Source organism: Dipodomys spectabilis, unplaced genomic scaffold, assembly GCF_019054845.1.
Source record: "Dipodomys spectabilis isolate Male_0828 unplaced genomic scaffold, ASM1905484v1 ptg000113l, whole genome shotgun sequence".
Classification (NCBI taxonomy): domain Eukaryota; kingdom Metazoa; phylum Chordata; class Mammalia; order Rodentia; family Heteromyidae; genus Dipodomys; species Dipodomys spectabilis.
Window position 1 is genome coordinate 2,289,190 of NW_024870790.1, and position 20,286 is coordinate 2,309,475.

Consider the following 20,286-nt stretch of genomic DNA (forward strand, 5'->3'; position numbering starts at 1 on the left):
AAATAATAGCAAGAGTATTTTTAGTGCAACAAGAATGTGGGTTTTTAAACCACTTTAATCCTCTGAATATGACCTACTATCTGATTCTTAGTGGTTCTCAGTAATTCTCCCTTCTAAATACACATAAGAAAACCATGAACAATTCTCATCAATAACAAGTATTTAATAAAGAAAATTTTAATGAGGGTAGAGAAGTGTATGAGATACATATCAAAATATCTGAATGGATTGAAAACAACATCTCTGAATGATTCTCTGAATTGCTTTTTTTTGTTTTTTTGTTTTTTGTTTTTTTTTACTGAGTCTCTCACAGCTTCTCTGTTAGAATGAATCCTTTTTCAAGATGAAATTAGCATGCGTCTGTTCCCTATTATAAATAAGGCAGAGAATATTTGAGTTTTGGAGAGAAAAAATTATAAAAATTAATTGCTACAGTGAGTAGTTGATGGATGCAATAAAAGGCTTAAATGGAAGCAAAGCTTGGTTTTTTAAACACTTTATTTATTTAAAATATTTTTGGGATCTTTTTCCCAAAAATGTTACAGAGTGACAGGATTATTCATGATAAATGTTGGTTGGAATCTTAAGAAAATAATTTTATCTGATTTAATTGATTTCTGCTGAATCTGTCAACTTCAATGTCAAGGGGTTAGGAAAGGGTCTTAGGGCCTACTATGTGCTTGCTAGTTAAATCCTATAAAGGAATAAAGCCTCACATTCCACACTGAGAGACAAACCTTAGAAAGCAATTTAAAGGAAAAACAAGTGTCCTAATAAGATAATTCATAATAAGATTAAATTTAGTCAGATGCTGGTGGCTCATGACTGTAATCTTAGCTACTAGGGGGTGAGATATGATAATCCAGGTTCAAAGCCATTCAGGGTAGAAAAGCCATGAGACTCCTTCCTCCACCTAACCAGCAAGACGTCAGAAGTGGAGCTATAACTTAGTTGGTAGAATGCTAACCTTTTTTTTCTTATTATGTCAGTCATGGGGCTTGAACTCTGGGCCTGAGAACTGTTCCTCAGGTCTTGGCTAGCGCTCTACCAATTGAACCACAGTGCCGCTTCTGGTTTTTTGATGGTTTATTGGAGATCAGAATTTTGCAGCCTTTCCTGCCTTGGCTGGCTTTGAACCGTGATGCTCAGATCTCAGCCTCCTGACTAGCTAGGAATACAGGCATAAGACACCAGCGCCTGGTTTAGAGTGCTAACCTTGAGCAAATAAACTAAGCTAGAACAGGAGGCTTTAAGTTGAAGCCACTTAATTGACACAAAAGTAAAGACAATTCAATGTGCAAGGTGGTCTTTACAACTTGTTTTAAGAATTATCAAGATACAACAATTGGTGCCTAAACGTAGGCTGTGGAAGAATCTACTCTAAGGTAGAGACCACAGAATGAGGAAGAATAGGGCAAAGGAGGTACATTAAATCCAAAACCGGTCCTCTCTGAGGTTATATATTTGGAAGAAAAGGATGATATTGAATAATAATTCCATAGTTTTCTTGAAGTATTGCCAACAATAGAGAGCCTTTAGCTTTGTAACCTTATATGTGAAAGATTTCTAGCATTCAGGACTTTCTATTAAGGGGCCAATAAAATATACACACAATCATTCATAATTAGGAAGTATATGTTATAAATTCAGAAAGTTATACTTTTTCCTCAAGCAATTATTAGCCAATCAAATAAAAATACAAAGTGCTCCAAAGAGTAATAGTGCTTTTAATGTGTTATGAGCATAGCAATTCCTGGACTCATTCTATGTTCATGAAAACTGTGTTCATGATACTTTCAAGCTAGTCAATGACAAGTTATGATTACAGGAAACTTTCAAGAATATTAGCTGGATTCTTGGATTTCCCTAAGTCTAATTTGCTTAGTAAGTAACTCTTTGTGGTCTTTCCATGTGAAAGATTTTCCCCTTTTCTTTCCCATGATCCACACTTTCTTCAGAATGTCAGGCAATCTTTGGATACTTACAGAACTGTACACTTTGGTTCAGAACCGCTGGGTTGTTATAGTCGCTTTTTGGCATTACTTTGTGAATTTAGTCCAGTGAAAAGTTGTGACCAATTGACAAAATCTGATGACTGTTTCCAAACTTGGGAAATATTTGGTATAAAACAAAATCTTTGTTTAATCAATGCAACATGTTGCCTAGAGAGTGGATATGTGTGGTCAAGGCCACTTATCTGCACAACTTCAGTACATCTTATTAATACTATGTGACTCAAGGAATGCATTGACATAAAAAGTAATGTAATATTCTACTGAAGCTGGGTAAAGAGGAACTATGGCCTGATATTTTTGATCATCTAGCATTCATTTTTCTTTCTAGCATAAATCAAAATTTTTTTAGGACTATATTTCTCATCTGGAGCTGATTTTGATCACCTGTATTCTGATTGTCACAACTAAGGGAGGATGTTACTGACATCTAGGTAGGTAGAGGCTGTGAATGCTACTAAGCATCCAACAATCTACAAGGGAACCATTGTGATTTGGTCTCATACAAAGGAGTTATCTGGTAGTCAATAAGTCAATATTCATAATGCTTAAGTTGATAAACCTAGAGATAAAAGCAGATACATATATGTATTAAAACAAGATCATTTAAAATACCCACAAAAGCAGTTTAATCTAAAAATTAGGTGAAGATGAAATCATTGTGTTCTTTTACTTCGACATCTAGATCTGGCCTGCTTTCTTCTTTGTTTCCAAATATAATTCCCCAGATTTCTTGATCATCTTCAGATCTCTTGCTAATAAATTCTTTTTTGCTTTAATTAGCAAAAGGGTTTTTTTTTGTTCCTTGTGAGAGTGTGTGTGTGAGTGTGTGTGTGTGTGTGTGTGTGTGTGTGTGTGTGTGTGTGTGTGTGTGTGTTAGTCCTGGGGTTTGAATTCAGAGCTGGGAGCTGTCCCTGAGCTTTTGTGCTCACTATATTACTTTGAGCCACAGCTTCACTTCAAGGTTTCTGGTGGTTGATTGGAGATAAGAGTTTCATGGAGTATACTGTTAGAGCTGGCTTTGAACCATGATCCTTAAATCTCAGCCCCCTGAGTAGGATCACAAGCATGAGCCACTACCACCTGGCTCAGAAGCACACTTTTTTTTTTAATAGAAAGACTTTGAACCAGAGAAAAGTTCATTTAGGGAATTTGTTATTATTTCCCAATGTCAAACATTATTTTTTATTTGCTGAGTTGTATATGCCATGACACTTGTGTTCTAGGAGTTTAAAAATCTTTAGCAGAAAAGACACATACCCATTAAAGAGAGGATGCATTCCTACTCAAAGTAATGCGTGTTATGAATCAAATGATTGATTCCAAGTATTCCAAAATGCTTTAGAATTTCAAAAATAAAATGATTATCATGGTTATTAGAGTAAACTATTCTGAAGACAGGCAGATCTTTCCAAATGAAGAGATTTGTCAGAAGAAATCAGACAAGTCAGTTCAAATTGCTGCTTTATTTTCCAAAAATCCATTTGACTTTGGACAAGTTTGTAAAATGTAACACTAAGGGGCTGGGAAGGTAGCTCAGTGGTATTGTGCTTTCCTTGCATTCATGAGGCTCTGGGTTTGACTCCTCAGCATCACATAAGCAGAAAAAGCAGGAAGTGGCACTGTGGCTCAAGTTGTAGAGCACTAGCCTTGAGCTGAAGAGCTGAAGGACAGTGCCCAGGCCTAGAGTTCAGGCCCCATGACTGACAAAATAAACATAACACTAGAGCAATGAATAGTAACACCAGAGGCTTAATATATGCTGGCTATGCTGACTATTACTATTTGTTTCCAAATTGGAAAGAGAGTTAAAACAAAGATGCAGAGTTGGAAATTAATGTAGTACATTAATGTCTGTCTGGCACTGAGAAAATAAAAGATGTCAAGAAATATCTTGAGATTACACTCTAGTTGCTTTTATGTTCCTAGGTGACAAGTTCAGATTATTATCATCGAGTAAATGTCAGAGACATTGGTAGGTTTGAGTGGTTGAAAGTCATGATGACAGTAGTGACTTTGATATGTGATTTCAGGCACTATCGTGTTGAACAGATAGAGTCCATTTCATTGGTTTTAGCATACAAATTCCAAAATGCCTTCTTTCCTAGAAATTAATGAGTTGCTGGTTTTCAATCCCTTCCACTTAGACTTTCTAGAAATCTGATTAAGTAAGACAAATTTTAAAAAATTAACAATAAACCAGGCACCGGTGGCTCACGCCTATAATCCTAGCTACTCAGGTGAGATCTGAGGATCAAGGTTCAAAGCCAGCCCAGGCAGGAAAGTCCATGAGACTCTTATCTCCAATAAACTACTAGAAAAAAAAACAGAAGTGGAGCTGTGGCTCAAGCGGTAGAGCACTCTCCTTGAGCTGAAGAGCGCAGGGACAGCACCCAGGCCTAGAGTTCAAGCCCAACAACCATCCAAAAAAAAAATTGTGCTGTATATAACATTTGGGAAGTATAGTCCACAGATTTATTCAATCCAGCAAATAATTCTCTTCAGTTCTTACATTAACTTCATGGAAACTGACAAATCATTTCAGTCAAATCTATTGATTTGGTTTTATATGTAGACACAAAGCTTTTCCTACAATAGAAGAAAGAGTTAATTTGTGCATTTCACTCAAAAATTTAATTTCAAACATGATATCTAGTTTTAGGAGGAAGCAGGTGGTAACTATAGTAGCTTCACTTGCACATTAATACTAGTGACTTGGTATGCTCAGTAGGATAACTAAACACAAGCAGCCACAGAAGGAAATATAGAAGGATTATAGACTGAAATGTTAGTACCACACTGCATCCCTTGTTCTCATTCTTTCAATCAAAACATGAAGCCAAAGCAGAAAATTCAAGAATAGCTCTGACCAAAGTTATTCCCTTTTAAGGTCTAGGATAGATTTTTCTAATAAAATTGTAAATCCTGGTCTGTTTTTCAGGAAGTTTATATTGATAGTTCTTCCCTTTCTTTTCCCACAGTAACTGCAAGGTCAGATGATAATTTTTTTTTCTAAAAAGTTAATAAGAAATGAGCTTGTCTGCCCATGACAGCATGTGGTCTAGCTAATCTGCAAATGTTCTAATTACATGGCGTGCTGATAGACTTTTCTCTGCACTGGTGGTCAAGATCCAGGCAAACTGCTGTAATTGGTGCTTTATCAACAGAAATGCTCTGCATTTGTTGATAATTCCTAGTTCTAAACATAATATTGTAATTTAATGAGGCTCCCCACCCATACATCCCATTTTGATGTGATGACACAAGTATAAGTTCATCCCCTTCATTCATGGGTTTAGGGGAAAAGAGTGTATGTGTCCTAAAACGATCATGCTTCAGCTGGCTGTTTACCAAGAAGCTACTCACAGTGGCCTAGGAACTGTCCTTTAGTTAATCTAACTGTGGAGTCAAAAAGATTATAATCATTGATTCAGTACTCAACTATTTTACCTATCTGCTGTCTACATATTGTCTCCTATCTATCCTGCTAATAGGGTCTTTTGGTCACAAGGGGGCACCAAATATGATGATATAAGCTGCATTTAGCTTCATCATCTGTCCATCATTTCTGTATATGAAATGTTACTTCCAATTCGTTTCCACTACCTTATCTCAATTAATTTGTTGTGGAAAATAAGATTCATTTTCAGCAACCTTCATATTTATAGTGCACATACATACATACACAACAATAATTTTACAAAGAAACCAAAATGACCTTTTTAAATTGAAAATATGAAATGGCTGTTGCATTTAATTTAATTTTGGTTATGACTATACTCTGAATGTACAGTATATTGTACATATATAGTATATGTATAGTTTAAATTGAATATATTCAACGTCCTGCTGCCTACCCATACTGCCTTTCTCTCAATCTGCATCATTCCCCAGCCACCAGTTCCTCTCAGAGGAAACCACTGTGATCAATCACATGCATATCAATCCAGAAACCTGCTATATTTATACAATTTATGTGAACATGTATATTATATGTTTTTTACATTGAGAATCACATGTTATACTCAAAACTCTTTTGGTGGGATTAAGGACTGAACTGAGGGCCTCATGTTTGCTAAGCAGGCACTCTACCACTTGAGATTTACCTCTAGCATAATGTTGAATGGCTTGTTTTTGAGGAAGATCTTGCTTTCTCCCCTGGTAGGCATGAAGTGTGGTCCTCATACTTGTGCTTCCCCATGTTGTTCAAAATAACAGGTTCATGGTATTGTCTTTAGCCACTCTTCGAAAAAAAAATCACATAAACTTTTGTGGATGCCCGGCTGGGCTTAAAACATGACCTCCTTACCTATGCCTCGAAAGTAACTAACTAGAGTTACAGGCTTGAGCTGCTAGAACAGACTGAAATCTTTTACTTTTTTTCTAAACAGTACATCTTCATAGAGTTTACTGAAGTATCGCATCCTTTTAAACAACCATATCCTAATATACTATTTTCTGAAATTACTACCATTTTATTTCACCATAAATTCTTTTTAATTTTTTATTGTAAAGATACTATACAGGGGGTTATAGTTACATGAGCAAGGTAATTAGCACACTTCTTATTGAGCATTGCTACCCCCTCCATTGTTTTCCCCCTACCATCCCTTCCCTCCCTACCTTCCCCCAGGTTCTTTTTTTTTTTTTAATTGTGATTAAGTGATTACATAACTTCCCAAATTTCACAGTATTGTGGAATAATGATGCTCATTTAAAGTCACAAGTTCATTCTGACTTTCCTGGAGTAAATTGTCTATCACAGTCTATAACATATAATGGTGTACACATATACACCATACATGTGATCAGCAGAATGGGGATATTTAGTAGTGGTTTGACCAGATGAGTGGGAGTTCTTTGTTTCTTAAGTCCTGTTAGTTTTGTCGTATCACCTAACATTTTAGATTTAGCATCCACTTATCAGGGAGACAATGTACCGTTTGTCTCTTTGCTCTTGGCTTACCTCGCTCAACATGATTCCTTCTAGCTCCATCCATTTCCCTGCAAATGCCATTATTTTGTCATTTCTAATGGCTGCATAATATTCCATTGTGTATAGATGCCACAATTTTTGGATCCATTCATCTGTGGTGGAGCATCTGGGTTGTTTCCATATCCTAGCTATTGCGAACAGTGCTGCAATAAACATGGAGGTGCACGTGTCCTTGTATATTGGTTCCTGTTGTTCAGGGTAGATGCCTAGAAGTGGTATGACTGGGTCATAAAGGATGTCAATCTTTAGCTTTCTAAGGACCCTCCAGACTGCTTTCCAAAGTGGTTGTATAAGTGTACATTCCCACCAGCAGTGTAATAGGGTTCCTCTTTCTCCACATCTCCTCCAGCATTTGTCCTTGGCTGATTTGTGGATGTGGGACATTCTGACTGGGGTAAGGTGGTATCTCAGGGTTGTCTTTATTTGCATTTCCTTCACCACCAGGGATGATGAACATTTCCTCATGTGTTTCTTTGCCATTTTATTTCTTCATCTGAGAAGTCCCTCTTTAGTTCCCTTGCCCATTTAGTAATTGGTTTGTTAGGTTTGGGAGGGATTAGTTTCTTGAGTTCCCTGTATATACAGGATGTTAACCCCTTGTCTGATATATTGCTGGTAAATATTTTTTCCCAATTAGTTGGTTGTCTTTCTAGCTTGGTTGCGATAGATTTAGCTGTGAAGAAGCTTTTTATTTTAAGGTAGTCGCATTTGTCGAGTCTCTCTCCAATTTGTTGTGACCCTGGGACTCTGTTCAGGAAGTTCCTTCCTATGCCTATTAGTTCAAGTGTCTCTCCTACTCTGTCCTGCAGTAGTTTCAGAGATTCAGGTTTAATGTTAAGGTCTTTAATCCATTTTGAGTTGATGTTGGTGCATGGTGATAGGCTGGGGTCCACTTTCAGTTTTCTGCATGTGGCTGCCCAGTTTTCCCAGCACCAGCGGTTGAAGAGGCTGTGTTTCTTCCATTGTATGTCTTTGGCTCCTTTGTCGAATATCAGCTGGCTGTAGGCCTGTGGATTTATTTCTGGATCTTCTATTCTGTTCCATTGGTCTTCAGGTCTGTTTTTGTGCCAGTACCATGCTGTCTTTGTTATTATAGCTCTGTAGTAGAGTTTGAAGTTCGGCATGGATATCCCTCCCATGTTGTCTTTATTCTCTAGAATTTTTTTGGCTATTCTAGGTCTTTTGTTGTTCCATATGAATTTTTGGACTGTTTTCTGTATTTCAGTGATGTACGTCATTGGGATTTTAATAGGGATTGCATTGAATTTGTATATTAATTTTGGAAGTATTACCAACTTTACTATATTAAGTCGGTCTATCTAAGAGCATGGGAGGTCTTTCCATTTCCTAGTGTCTTCTGCAATTTCTTTCTTTAACTTTTTATAGTTTTCATTAAATAGTTCTTTTACATCTTTGGTTAGGTTAATTCCTAAATATTTTATTTGTTGGGAAGTTATTGTGAATGGGGTTGCTCCCTTTATTTCCCTCTCTTCTTGTACATTGTCAGTGTACAGGAAGGCAACTGATTTTTGTGAGTTTATTTTGTATCCTGCTACTTTGCAGAAGTGATTTATGATTTCTAAGAGTTTGGGGGTGGAGTTTTTGGGATCGTGAAGATATAGTATCATGTCATCTCCAAAAAGGGATAGTTTAACTTCTTCTTTCCCTATGCGGATCCCTTTAATGTTTTTTCTTGCCTTATTGCCTTGGCTAAGGGTTCCAGGACTATATTGAAGAGGATTGGAGACAGTGGGCATCCTTGCCTTGTTCCTGATTTTAGGAAAATTGGTTGTAGCTTTTCCCCATTAAGTATAATATTAGCTATTGGTCTGTCATAAATGGCTTTTATTGTTTTTAGAAATGTTCCTTCTATTCCTATTTTCTCCAGAACTTTTAGCATGAATGAATGTTGAATTTTATCAAAGGCCTTTTCTGCATCTGTGGCGATAATCTTGTGATTCTTGACTTTGGCTCTGTTGATGTGTTGGATTACATTTATTGACACGTATGTTAAACCATCCCTGCATCTCTGGGATGAAGCCTACCTGGTCATAGTGTATGATTTTTTTATGTGTTTCTGGATTCTGTTAGCTAGAATCTTGTTAAGGATCTTTGCATCTGTGTTCATCAAGGAAATTGGCCTGTAATTCTCCTTTTTGGTTGGGTCTTTGCCTGGTTTGGAGATGAGTGTGATGTTGGCTTCATAGAATGAGTTTGGGATAGCTCCCTCCTTCTCTGTTTCTCTGAAGAGCTTGAGGAGTATGGGTATTAGTTCCTCTTTAAAGGTTTTATAGAATTCTGCTGTGAATCCATCTGGTCCTGGGCTTTTTTTTGTTGGAAGACTTTTGATAGCTTCCTGTATCTCGTTGTAGGATATTGGCTTATTTAATTGGTTTACTTCTTCTTTGCTCAATTTTGGGCAACTTGTATTTCTCTAAAAATGCATCCATTTCTGCCAGGTTTTCTTCCTTTAAAAAGTATAGCTTTTGAAAGTAGTCCGTTAGAATTGTTTGGATATCTTGGGTACGAGTTGTGATTTTTCCCGTGGCATCCCTAATCCTGTTAATATGGGTTTCCTCTCTTCTTTTTTTAATTAATCTTGCCAATGGGCCATCAATTTGGTTTATTTTTTCAAAGAACCAGCTTTTTGTTTGGTTAATTTTGGCTAGAATTTTCTGATTTTCTAATTGGTTAATCTCTGCTTTTAATTTGGTTATCTGGCTTCGTCTAGTAACTTTAGGTTCCATTTTTTCTTGTTTTTCTAGCTGTTTTAATTGCAACATGAGATTATTTACTTGGTCTGTCTCCATTCTCTTGATGTGGGCACTGAGGGCAATAAATTTGCCCTTCAGGACTGCTTTTGCTGTGTCCCACAGGTTTCTTTGTGAGGTGTTTTCATTTTCATTGAGTTGTAGGAAATGTTTTATTTCTTCTCTGATCTCTTCCGTTACCCAGGCATTGCTAAAGAGAGTGCTGTTCAATTTCCATGTATTAGAGAAATTTCTGCGGTATGCTTTGTTATTGAGAACTAGCTTGATTCCACTGTGGTCAGATAGGATAGAGGGGATTATGTCGATCCCTTTGTATTTGCTTAAGTTCCTTGCATGAACTATGATATGGTCTATTTTGGAGAAAGTTCCATGAGCTGCTGAGAAGAATGTGTACTGTGTTGTTTTAGGGTGAAATACTCGGTAGATGTCAGTTAATTCCGCTTGAAGTATGAGCTCAATTAATTCGGTAGCTTCTTTGCTAATCCTCTGGTTGGTAGACCTGTCCTTTGGTGAGAGTGGTGTGTTAAAGTCTCCTAGTATTAATGTATTGGGATCTATTTTATTCTGTAATTTTGAGAGCATTTGTTTAACGTATCTGGGTGCACCAATATTTGGGGCATATAAGTTGATGATTCACCATTAATTTTTTAAACGAAGACTAGATATTTCACTTGTAACTCTATCAAATTATATGCCCAAATAAGCTTAGTTTAAAAACTGATGTTAAGTTCTGTAAGGACAATAAATGTTGTAAGTTATGAATAAGGCTTTTTTTTGAAAATATGAGAATGATTAGTTTACTAAAATGTTCCTAGTTCAGACAATTCAAGAAAAAGCTAATGTTATAGAAATATCTTTTCTCAGTATATTTTTTAAAATTTGTATCAACCACCATTTTTAGACACTCACCAAATTTGTTTAAATCCCTAATTTTAACTGTGCTGTGGTTAACTCTTTTTACTTTCTCTTTAAATATTCTTGTGACTATTTCCCTAATCAATATTTTTTCATGATTGTCTTTTATAGTCCAATTCTATATAAATGAATATAAAGATGCATAAAATTAGTGAAAATCCACATAGATACTTGAAACAAGTTGTAAAGATATGCATAATTAAAAGAAATCCAATGTGTCTAAAAGAGATAGATAGGATTACCACTATGACAACAATACATATGGGCTTAGATAATGCCAAGTTCTGTCATTTTTTCCAGGTACCTATATAGATTTATGCTCTCATTTTTTTTTCATTTTCCAAGACTCTAACTTGTTTTCACTCAGTGCCCTGACCCTACTGCCCTTCAACTTCTAACACAACCTTGTAGCTTTAAGGAAGCTACTTTTACCCAGCTCACACCTGTAATCCTTAGGAGGATGAGGGCTGAGATCTGAGTATCACAGTTCAAAGCCAACTGGGCAGGAAAATCCATGAGACTCATCTCCAATAAACCACCAGAAAACCAAAAGTGGCACTGTGGCCTAAGTGGTAGAGTACTAGCCTTGAACAGGGACAGCATCCAGGCCCAGAGTTCAAGCCACATGACCCACAAATAAAAAAAGAAAGCTACTTTTGTTCTTTTCCAGGTCATTAGTTCTAACAAGCCAATAATCACTAGATAATACTACATTTGAACCATTGTTCTGTTCTAAGAATCAATGATAGTCTAGCCTATCACATCATGTCCAAATCCCTCTGCATAATCTCATAATTCTCTAGAATTTAGCCCAATCCTATGTATCTAGTTTCATTTCCAGTTCATGATACTCCTAGTATGAACAACTGGTTCTCAATCTTACCAACCAACCCCTTACCACCACAACATTCTTCTCTAAGCCACATTATGCTTACTACATTCTATTTTTGTACTTTGGTCTGTGTTGTTAAATGTTCCTGGATTTCTTCGTCCTTCTAAATCTTTTCTGCCTTTTAGGTTCACCTGGCATCTACTTCCTTCATACAACTCTCCCCAATCCTGCCAGCAATACTGACCTCTCTTTTCTCCAGGCCTTTACTACAAGTATATAAAAGCTTGAAGCTAAACTGTTGTAATTTTTCATTATATTATGCTTTATATTTTAATTTTTCTTTATTTTATTGGTGTGCTTGTCCAGTGTTAATAATCCTAGATTGTCAATTAAGGGTAAGGAAAATCAATTCCTTCTGTCAAGCATAGGACTTGGTACATAGATACTTACATAGTATTTGTGATCAGTTATTAGTGAAACTACCAGTGCTTTCTTTCATTTCTTAGCTTGCAGATTGAGAATGGAGGATGATGATTTATAGTCTTTCAAAGTTCATACCACTAGAAATCTCCATTGGGGTTATAGTTCACTGAGAATATTTATTTAGTATTCCTCTGAGTGTTCTTTAAAAAAATCTGTATTTCTTTATACACTTAAGCTTATAACCATTCAAAACAGCCCATTTGTTTGATCTTTTTAGTAAATGTAACTGTTGAAATGGCCTATTTATGGTGAATCAATGGTGTTGTAAATGTACTGGGAAATAGATATTGTATCGATAGAGGAACAACCTAAGCAAGAACACTGTCTAATAAATGTTTACATGCCATCAAGTCTCCAAACATTAAATATCATACACGATAGAATCTTTCTTGCCCTGTAATTTATCTCAATTTTTTCTATTACTTTCATTTTTCTCTTTTAGCTTTACTCACAGACAAGCCTCCCAAGCCATTGTTCCCCATGGAGAATCAGCCAAGTGTTATAGATGTCCAGCTGGGTAAGTCCCCTTCTGGGAATAATAGATCCTAAACGTGCTCTCTGTTAACAGATGGGGAAAATTGCCTGAACCAGGAAAGGTTTATTGCCACTGTTCTTACATGCAAATCAATTTGCATTCTGCTCATTTATAACCCTGGAGTTCAGTGCAATAGCAGTTTAAGGAATTGAGTTTGTATTGCATCAGGAATGGCAATATTAATTTGTTACACTGGATATTAAATGTGCTGTATGACAGAGCTTTTTAACTCAGTGATCGATAGATTTGTGCTGTTTTCCACTGGTGATTGGTACAAAAAACTTTTCGTATATGTCAGCAAAAAAATTTTATTTGGAAGCATTAACTCCTGGTGACTGAGCACTTCCCAAAATAAAAGACAGTCCTCAGTGCAGCCTTTATCATAATTTGATAATATTATTTCCAATGACACAATTCAGTGCTATTTAAAACTTGTTTTTAGGTTGAGATCTTGAATATTTATGAGTCATCTGATGTCAGAAAAAGGAACAAGTAGATTTATTAGTGTCACTGTGTTTGCACACACTCAAATAAGAACACAATGTGTTGAGCTGTATTGTTGAGTCCCTACCAAGTACTGTAAGCTTGAGAGGCTTCCTAGGTTTTTTCAAATCATGGTCTTTAATATGAGCCACGTTCTTGAACATTTCTGAACTTTCACGTATCCTGGGTTTTGTCCTAGTAATTTGAATTAATTCTAAACAGAAGGACCATGACATAATTTAGGATATGTGTTAAGGGATGTCTTAGGCTAACATTTGCTATATGATACTTTAAATTTGTGACAATAGTAGTATCCAGCATTTATATATAGCAAGGAGGATAAATTGACCCCATTATTTTGCCCATTTGGAAGTTTATGACCCAGCTTTTGATTTTTTCTAACCCAACATAGATGGTTAGAGATTTACTTTTGTCTTGAAAATAGGAGAGAATAAATGATATTTCTAAGAGCTTGTTCCTTCCTCTAAGAAGAAATATAGCACTGTGTAAAAGTGCAAACTCAATATATGAGTACTGAAGTATGTTAAAACAAAAGAAGCAAAGTAATAAACATATCGTCAAGTAGAGACTAAGGAAGCAATGATTATTCTGTAACTAATGTTGAAGTGTTATGATTCTCTCCATAGTCTCTGCATTATTTTATAATAACTACACTTTTTAAAGCCACAATACAGATGTGCTAACCTCAATAATATAGATTATTTACCAAAAACGTTTGTGTATATTTCTCCATCTCAAACTGAGATTAAAAATATTTGCAGGGCTCTCTGTAGTTTTCCAGGCATTAAATGAACCATTTGTTGATCCATTTGAATTACTTTATATTGGAGATTCCAATGGATAAATTATTGTCAGAAGAACAATTATATATTAAGGTGAGAAAAAAATCATAAATATTCCACAGAAACTGTAAATGCATTTATGTTTGTGGTGTCTGCAGGAATATTTTTACTTTCTCCTCTACCATTAGGCATACTTATATTTCAACAGAAAAAATCTGGGAATTACTGCTCCAGACAAAGAGTGGGGTTTATATAGTGGATATATTTCATCCACTTTGACTGGTGCAATCCTGTAATATGCCAGTCAGGGCATCTGTAGTATCCCAACATAGGTAATTGTACCAAAAGAACAAACCAACACTGTCAGCCTAGAAAATCATCAAAATAATTTGCTTCTAATGTATATTAGGTGTAAGGTTGAGCTTTTCTGTCTTTAATTTTGTAAAAGAACTGAGAAGGAACTTTGCTGACAGAAAAATGGAGATTTGCTCATTTCATGCTCAAGTTTCAGAAACAATACAAACAAAATCAGATCTTTGACATTTCAAGGACAATGCAACTAGTTCATTCTGATTCTAACCTTTCCTCAGATTTATTTGGCACCATTATTTACAAGGAGAAATTTGTTATAAATTGGTCTTATACCTCAGTAAAGGCAGCATTCCGAACACTTAGTGGAAGACCTGCAGCTGTAATGATGACATTTTTAAAACACTAGATGTTAAAGAAATTGATCTAGATGACTGCAGCTCACATCTTTAATTCTACATATTCAGGAGGATCGTAATTTGAAAGTAGCCTAGGCAGAAAAATCTATGAGACTCTTATTTTCAATTAAGCAGCTAAAAGTTAGAAATGCAGCTGTCACTCAAGTGTTATAGCACTAGCCTTGAGCACAAAAGCATAGGGACAACACCCAGACACACAGGGGGGGGGTGGGAGAGAGAGGGGAGGGAGAGAGATAGAAGTCTGGAAATTTCAGAACTCAGTAAGGTAATAACTTATTGAAATAATTTTCTTTCAGTATCTAAAGTTTATCAAGTACATTGAGCTTTAGACATCCTCAAAGTTGAATTGACATTGGAACTACAAAAATACAGCAATATAATCCAAATGATGTGTAATACACATTATTACCACATTTGGGTTTCTCAAGTCTAATAACTTAAAATTTGAAGCAATATTGTGGTAAAGTTAGCCATAGATCTTTCTGTGAACCTTAACATATTTTATCCCTCTCCACTTGAGTCTGGGTTGGTCTTAGGGATAGGTTTGAGCAATACATTTACAGAATAATAAATTCTGAGATGGGTAAAGAGATTTGAAACTTCTCAGTTGCTTTGTGTGCTCTGAAATTACTACTTGATGTTCAAGTGATATGGAGAAATCCTAGCCTAAAAGATAAGACATCATTTGGATAACATCGCCAGACAAAAAAGCACTAAGGTATCTAGTCATGTGAGTAAAGAAGCTATCTTGAAAATATGTGCACCAGCTGTCTTTGGTTATGCTGTATAGATTGATGACAAATCACAGAGATTAATTCTTCTCAAAAGATCTGCTATAAAAATGATGTGTAAAATGAATTCAAAATAAGGAATAGTTTATTGGGCAAAATGAGAAATTATCTGAAAAATATGAAATACTCAATTCAAGGTGACTTTAGAAAATAAGGATTTAAAAATTGTTTATGTGTTCATTTGAGAATGATACTCTGCTATTCTTGGTATTTATAAAGGCAATACAATAAATGAAAGTTTCCCATAGAAATAAATACTTTTAGTACAGGAGTTGGCATAGGTATAGATTTTTTTGTTGTGACTCTAGAGGAAAATAAACATCTTCAGTTTCTCTCTTGTGTAGTGTAATCCAATAGTCGTCTGTGAGATTGTAGTAATTTGCATACAATTTTGCTGACATAGTGATGACAGTTTGCTTGTTGCTAAATAGTGTTCGCATTGTAATGCTGAAAGAAGGTTAATATTAATGAAATGACCATATATTTCAGGATGATAAACACATTCTTAACAAAATAGTCTGAAAACTATTTTTCTTACATAGCAAGCTTCTGAAACTAACTTGTCTATTTTAATGTACAATCTATACAGAAAAAAAAATTTTTTTTGATTCTTTTGTATGTTCTTCCCCCGTGGTATATCCCTTGTTGTCACTGTATTTGATTCTGGTGCCCTGCATGTTGTATATGCATTTTTCTAATTTGGGGAAATAACAAAATTCTGAAACAAGGATACAGGTTGACCCATGTAACAATGAGACATACAAGACACTATGTTGAAAATGAACTTTACAACTTCAGGGGCGGGGAGGGAAGAGTTGAGGAGGTGAGGAGGGAAGGGATATTAGGGGAAAAGCAAAGGAGGGGGTACCAATGCTCACTAGGAAATGGACTCATTACCTTACTCATGTAACTGTAACCCCTCTGTACAGTATTTTTACAATAAAAGGGGAAAAAAAGCACATGTTACAGTTATATGAGTAAGGTAATGAGTCCATTTCCTATTGAGCAGTGGTACACCCTCCTAGTATATGTCTGAGACAAGCAGAAAGGGTCAGATAAGTTGATTTTAGGTGAAATGAACCCGAAGATAAGGACTCAAATGGTCTTTCTTTCTTGCTATTGTTTCTAACATATTTATAAGATGATTTCTTTGTTGCTTTGTATGCCCTTCCCCCATGCTATAACCTCTGTTTTCACTGTATTTGATGTTGGTATAATTTGGGGAGGGGAAGGAAAAAACAAATTGTTTAAATAGAGATACAGGTTGACCCATTGCAACAATGAGACGTACAAGACGTTATGTCAAAAAATGAACTTTACAACTTTAGCGGGGGGGGGGGGGGGGGGCGGGGTAGATGGGCAGGGATGGTAAGGGGAAACAAAGGAGGAGGCAACAATGCTTGATAAGAAATGTACTCATTACCTTGATCATGTAATTGTAACCCCTCTGTACGGTATTTTCACAATAAAAAAAACTTAATAACAAAAATAACTTTCAAAAAAAAACCTTCAATTTTGACCTGTTATCTCTTGTTTCTTTTTCCAAAGGTAAGTTTAGCTTTAAATTTGAGATATAAACCTTTACTGTCCTTGTGCTAATTCTTTTCTCATAAGTTGGAGAGGAATGTTTTAATACTTTTGTAGAAAAATAACACTAAAATAACATATTGTATCTTTCATACCAAAAGTATTAAAACACCATGAGGATGTGGCCTACTTGATATATATCAGTGCTAGGAAGACCTTTACTTCATGTACATCTATTTAAAATGGGATTGGAGTGCACTATAAACTTTAACACACTTCAAGAATCTTGGGAAACATCAATGAACAAATTTGGATGCAAAGAGTTGAGAACAACCATTTCATTTAAATTAAGGATGAATCTGAAAATAGACTCTATTCTCACTGATGATAATTTTCGTTGTGAAAGCTCCCCAAGACTTCAAATAGGCCAATAACTCATGAAGAAAATAAATATAAATACAATTTACTTTCTCTTTCTCCATTAAAATGTCAAAAAGAAGGTCTAGGGGTCTTAGGCATATCAGAAAAATTTGCACCCATAGAGTGATTCAACCTAATTGAATTACATCAGATCTTTCAGAAAGTCAACAGTTCATCTCTAGATGAGTTTATTCTGGCAATGAAAGATTCTTTGTCTTTTTTATTCTCATTCAGAATTTACTTTATTTTTATGGGCTGTTGAAATTCATCTTTCATGACTACATTATGTGCTTCTGGCTCAAACTGTCTCTGTGTGCATAGGTAGTGTTAATCATCAGATATCCATTTCTTCAGCATATAAGTTTTTACTAAAAACTGTAGTAGATACCCTAAGAGACACTGGAAAAGACTACAAGAGAATAAGGCAGGAATAGAAAGAAAATAATTTAAATAAAACTCACTGAAAGCTGTTGAATAGTAGGCATAGAAAGAATGGGGAAAGTGACAGTAAATGAGGGAGGGGTCCATTTTATTTAAATACTCTATTTATATATGTGACATAGCATAAGGAAACTCCTTTGATCAATTAGCAAGCACTAAAAGCAATGAATTACAAGACTGTAAATAAGTCCTATGTTAGGCATAAACACTAATGGGAAGAGGGAGAGTGAACAGAGGGTGAAGGAGGGTAAATATGGTCAAAACCCTATATATGTGTGTGAAAAAGGAACAGTGAAACTTGCTGAAATTGGCTTGGAAAGGGGATGATGAAAAAGAGTGATGGAGGAGGTGATCAGATCAAGGTACATTGAATGCATATATGGACAAGTCAAAATGAACACTCCCTGTACAACTAATTAATCCTAATAGAAATGTAAAAATTAAACTATGAATACACCACTGTGTTTAAAAAACATCCATTCAACATAAATGCTATGGTCTATTTGAAAAATCTCTACTGATGAACATTTATCGAGTTCTTACTAAGTGCCAAACAGTGTGTTAAAATTACAGAAATAGAGAAGTGAATAGAATAAGATGAGAATCTTTTCCTTAAGAGACTTTCAGTTTAGTAGGGAAGACAAGTATGTTAGTAGACTATGATAGCTGCCATCACAGAGATGAGCAAAGAGAGTGAACTTTCTTCTACCAAGACCACATATTTTAAAGGTAGTATGCTCTCAGTTCACTCAGTAACATTGACGTAGCCCTGCTTCTTTAACCCCAATACTAAATTTATTTGACTGTAATTAAAATTGCCAATGATAAATCTTTTTGAAATCATAAATTGTTCACTATCTACTTCAATATGGCAAATATTGTAAGAAGAAACATCTAATACCTTTAAGCCAATTCAATTTTAGCAAAATCAGTCAACTCCTTCTAAAGTTGACATAGAACAAATACCCTAAAGCAAGTCAAACAAATGAGCTAAAATGTCAAACTAAAATTATTGTTGATACCAATTGCATTACATGATAATTTCATTAGCCGGAATTATGGCTTAATATCTGTATTGTGTATACCATAGTGGTAACAAATATCTCTTCCTTCCTTATGTGTATTGTGTATATCATAGTGCTAACAAAAGATTCGTTTCTTCCCTTCCTTCCTTCCTTCCTTCCTTCTTTCCTTCCTTCCTTCCTTCCTTCCTTCTTTTCTCTTCCTTCCTTCCTTTCTCTTCCTTTCTCTTCTTTAGCAGTCTTAGGTATAGAACGCATGGCTTTCTGCATAATAGCCAAGCACTCTACCACTGAGCTACATCCTCAAGCCTCATTTTTTTTTTGCCTGTCATGGGGCTTGAAATCAAGGCCTGGGCACCATCTCTGAGCTTCTTTGGCTCAAGGCTAGTGCTCTACAACTTGAGCCATAGCACCACTTAGGCTTTTTTTCTGTTTATGTAGTACAGAGGAATCGAGCCCGGGGTTTCATGCATGCTAGGCAAGTCTTCTACCACTGAGTCACATTCCCAACCCCAACCTCATATTTTTGAGGCAGTGTCTTACCACACAACTCAGACTGGCTTTAAACTTTCATTCCTCCTTCCTCTACCTCCTAAATTGTGGGATTGTAGGCATGCATTTCTTTTTCTTTCTTTTTCTTTTTCTTTTTGTGGTATCAATAATAGTTGTTCAAATCAAGACTCTGTCTCTTAGTTTTTCACTCAAGGCTGGTGCTCTGCCACTTAGGACACAGCTCCACTTTAACCTTTTTGGTGGTTAATTAGGAATAAGGATATCATGGATTTTCCTGCAGGGGCTGTGTTCAACAATCCTCAGATCTCAGCCTCCTGAGTAGTTAGGGTTAAAGGTATGAACCACAGATAACCAGAACTCATGTGTTTCTTTTTTTATACTGTCCCTACTCTTTTAGTTTCAAATAACTTTTTTAAAACCCTTCCTGAAATTTGAATTACTGGAGACTTTTAGAGTATAGACAGGCAGATAGTGGCCAAATGACCTCCCTTGTAGATCTTCTAGGATAAGTGAATTGTTTCCAAAAGTCCTATTCATTCAGCATAACCTGTGTGAGCTTTGTATTGATCCTCAAACTGAAAACTATTCTTTCCCCCAGATTGTACACCATGTGAATTATTGACCTTGTGGAATTTAGGACCAAGCTTGTCCTCTAAGTCTTGGTTGTGCAGTACTATTGACTGAGATTTACTTTGTCTAAGTTTCTCTAACTTAGCTGTACTGGTTTCAAGACTTTTTAGAATGAAAAAGAAGAAAAGTTAACAATTCACTAAACATTTGTCTGATTATGTCACAAGTTGACTTAAGCACATCGTTTAAATACAATTATTTTTAATCAATCTTCTCTGTGTTTATAAATTTTGAGGGAATTACTTCCACTTTTCTATGTATTAAATTCTTTTTTTTTTTTTTGTCGGTCGTGGGCTTGAACTCTGGGCCTGTGCACTGTCCCTCAGCTATTCAGCTCAAAGCGAGCACGAGCACTCTACCACTTGAGCCACAGCGCCACTTCTG

General features: G+C 35.7%; 1 protein-coding gene across 1 annotated transcript in view; it reads left to right on the forward strand.

Annotated features, from left to right (window-relative positions):
• The window catches only part of Il1rapl2 (interleukin 1 receptor accessory protein like 2), a 1,053,788-nt gene that overhangs the window by 766,636 nt on the left and 266,866 nt on the right, over positions 1 to 20,286 (forward strand). The window contains exon 5 of the mRNA XM_042688187.1: positions 12,452 to 12,526. Coding sequence (XP_042544121.1) covers positions 12,452 to 12,526 — 75 coding nt within the window. The remainder of the gene's footprint in view (positions 1 to 12,451; positions 12,527 to 20,286) is intronic.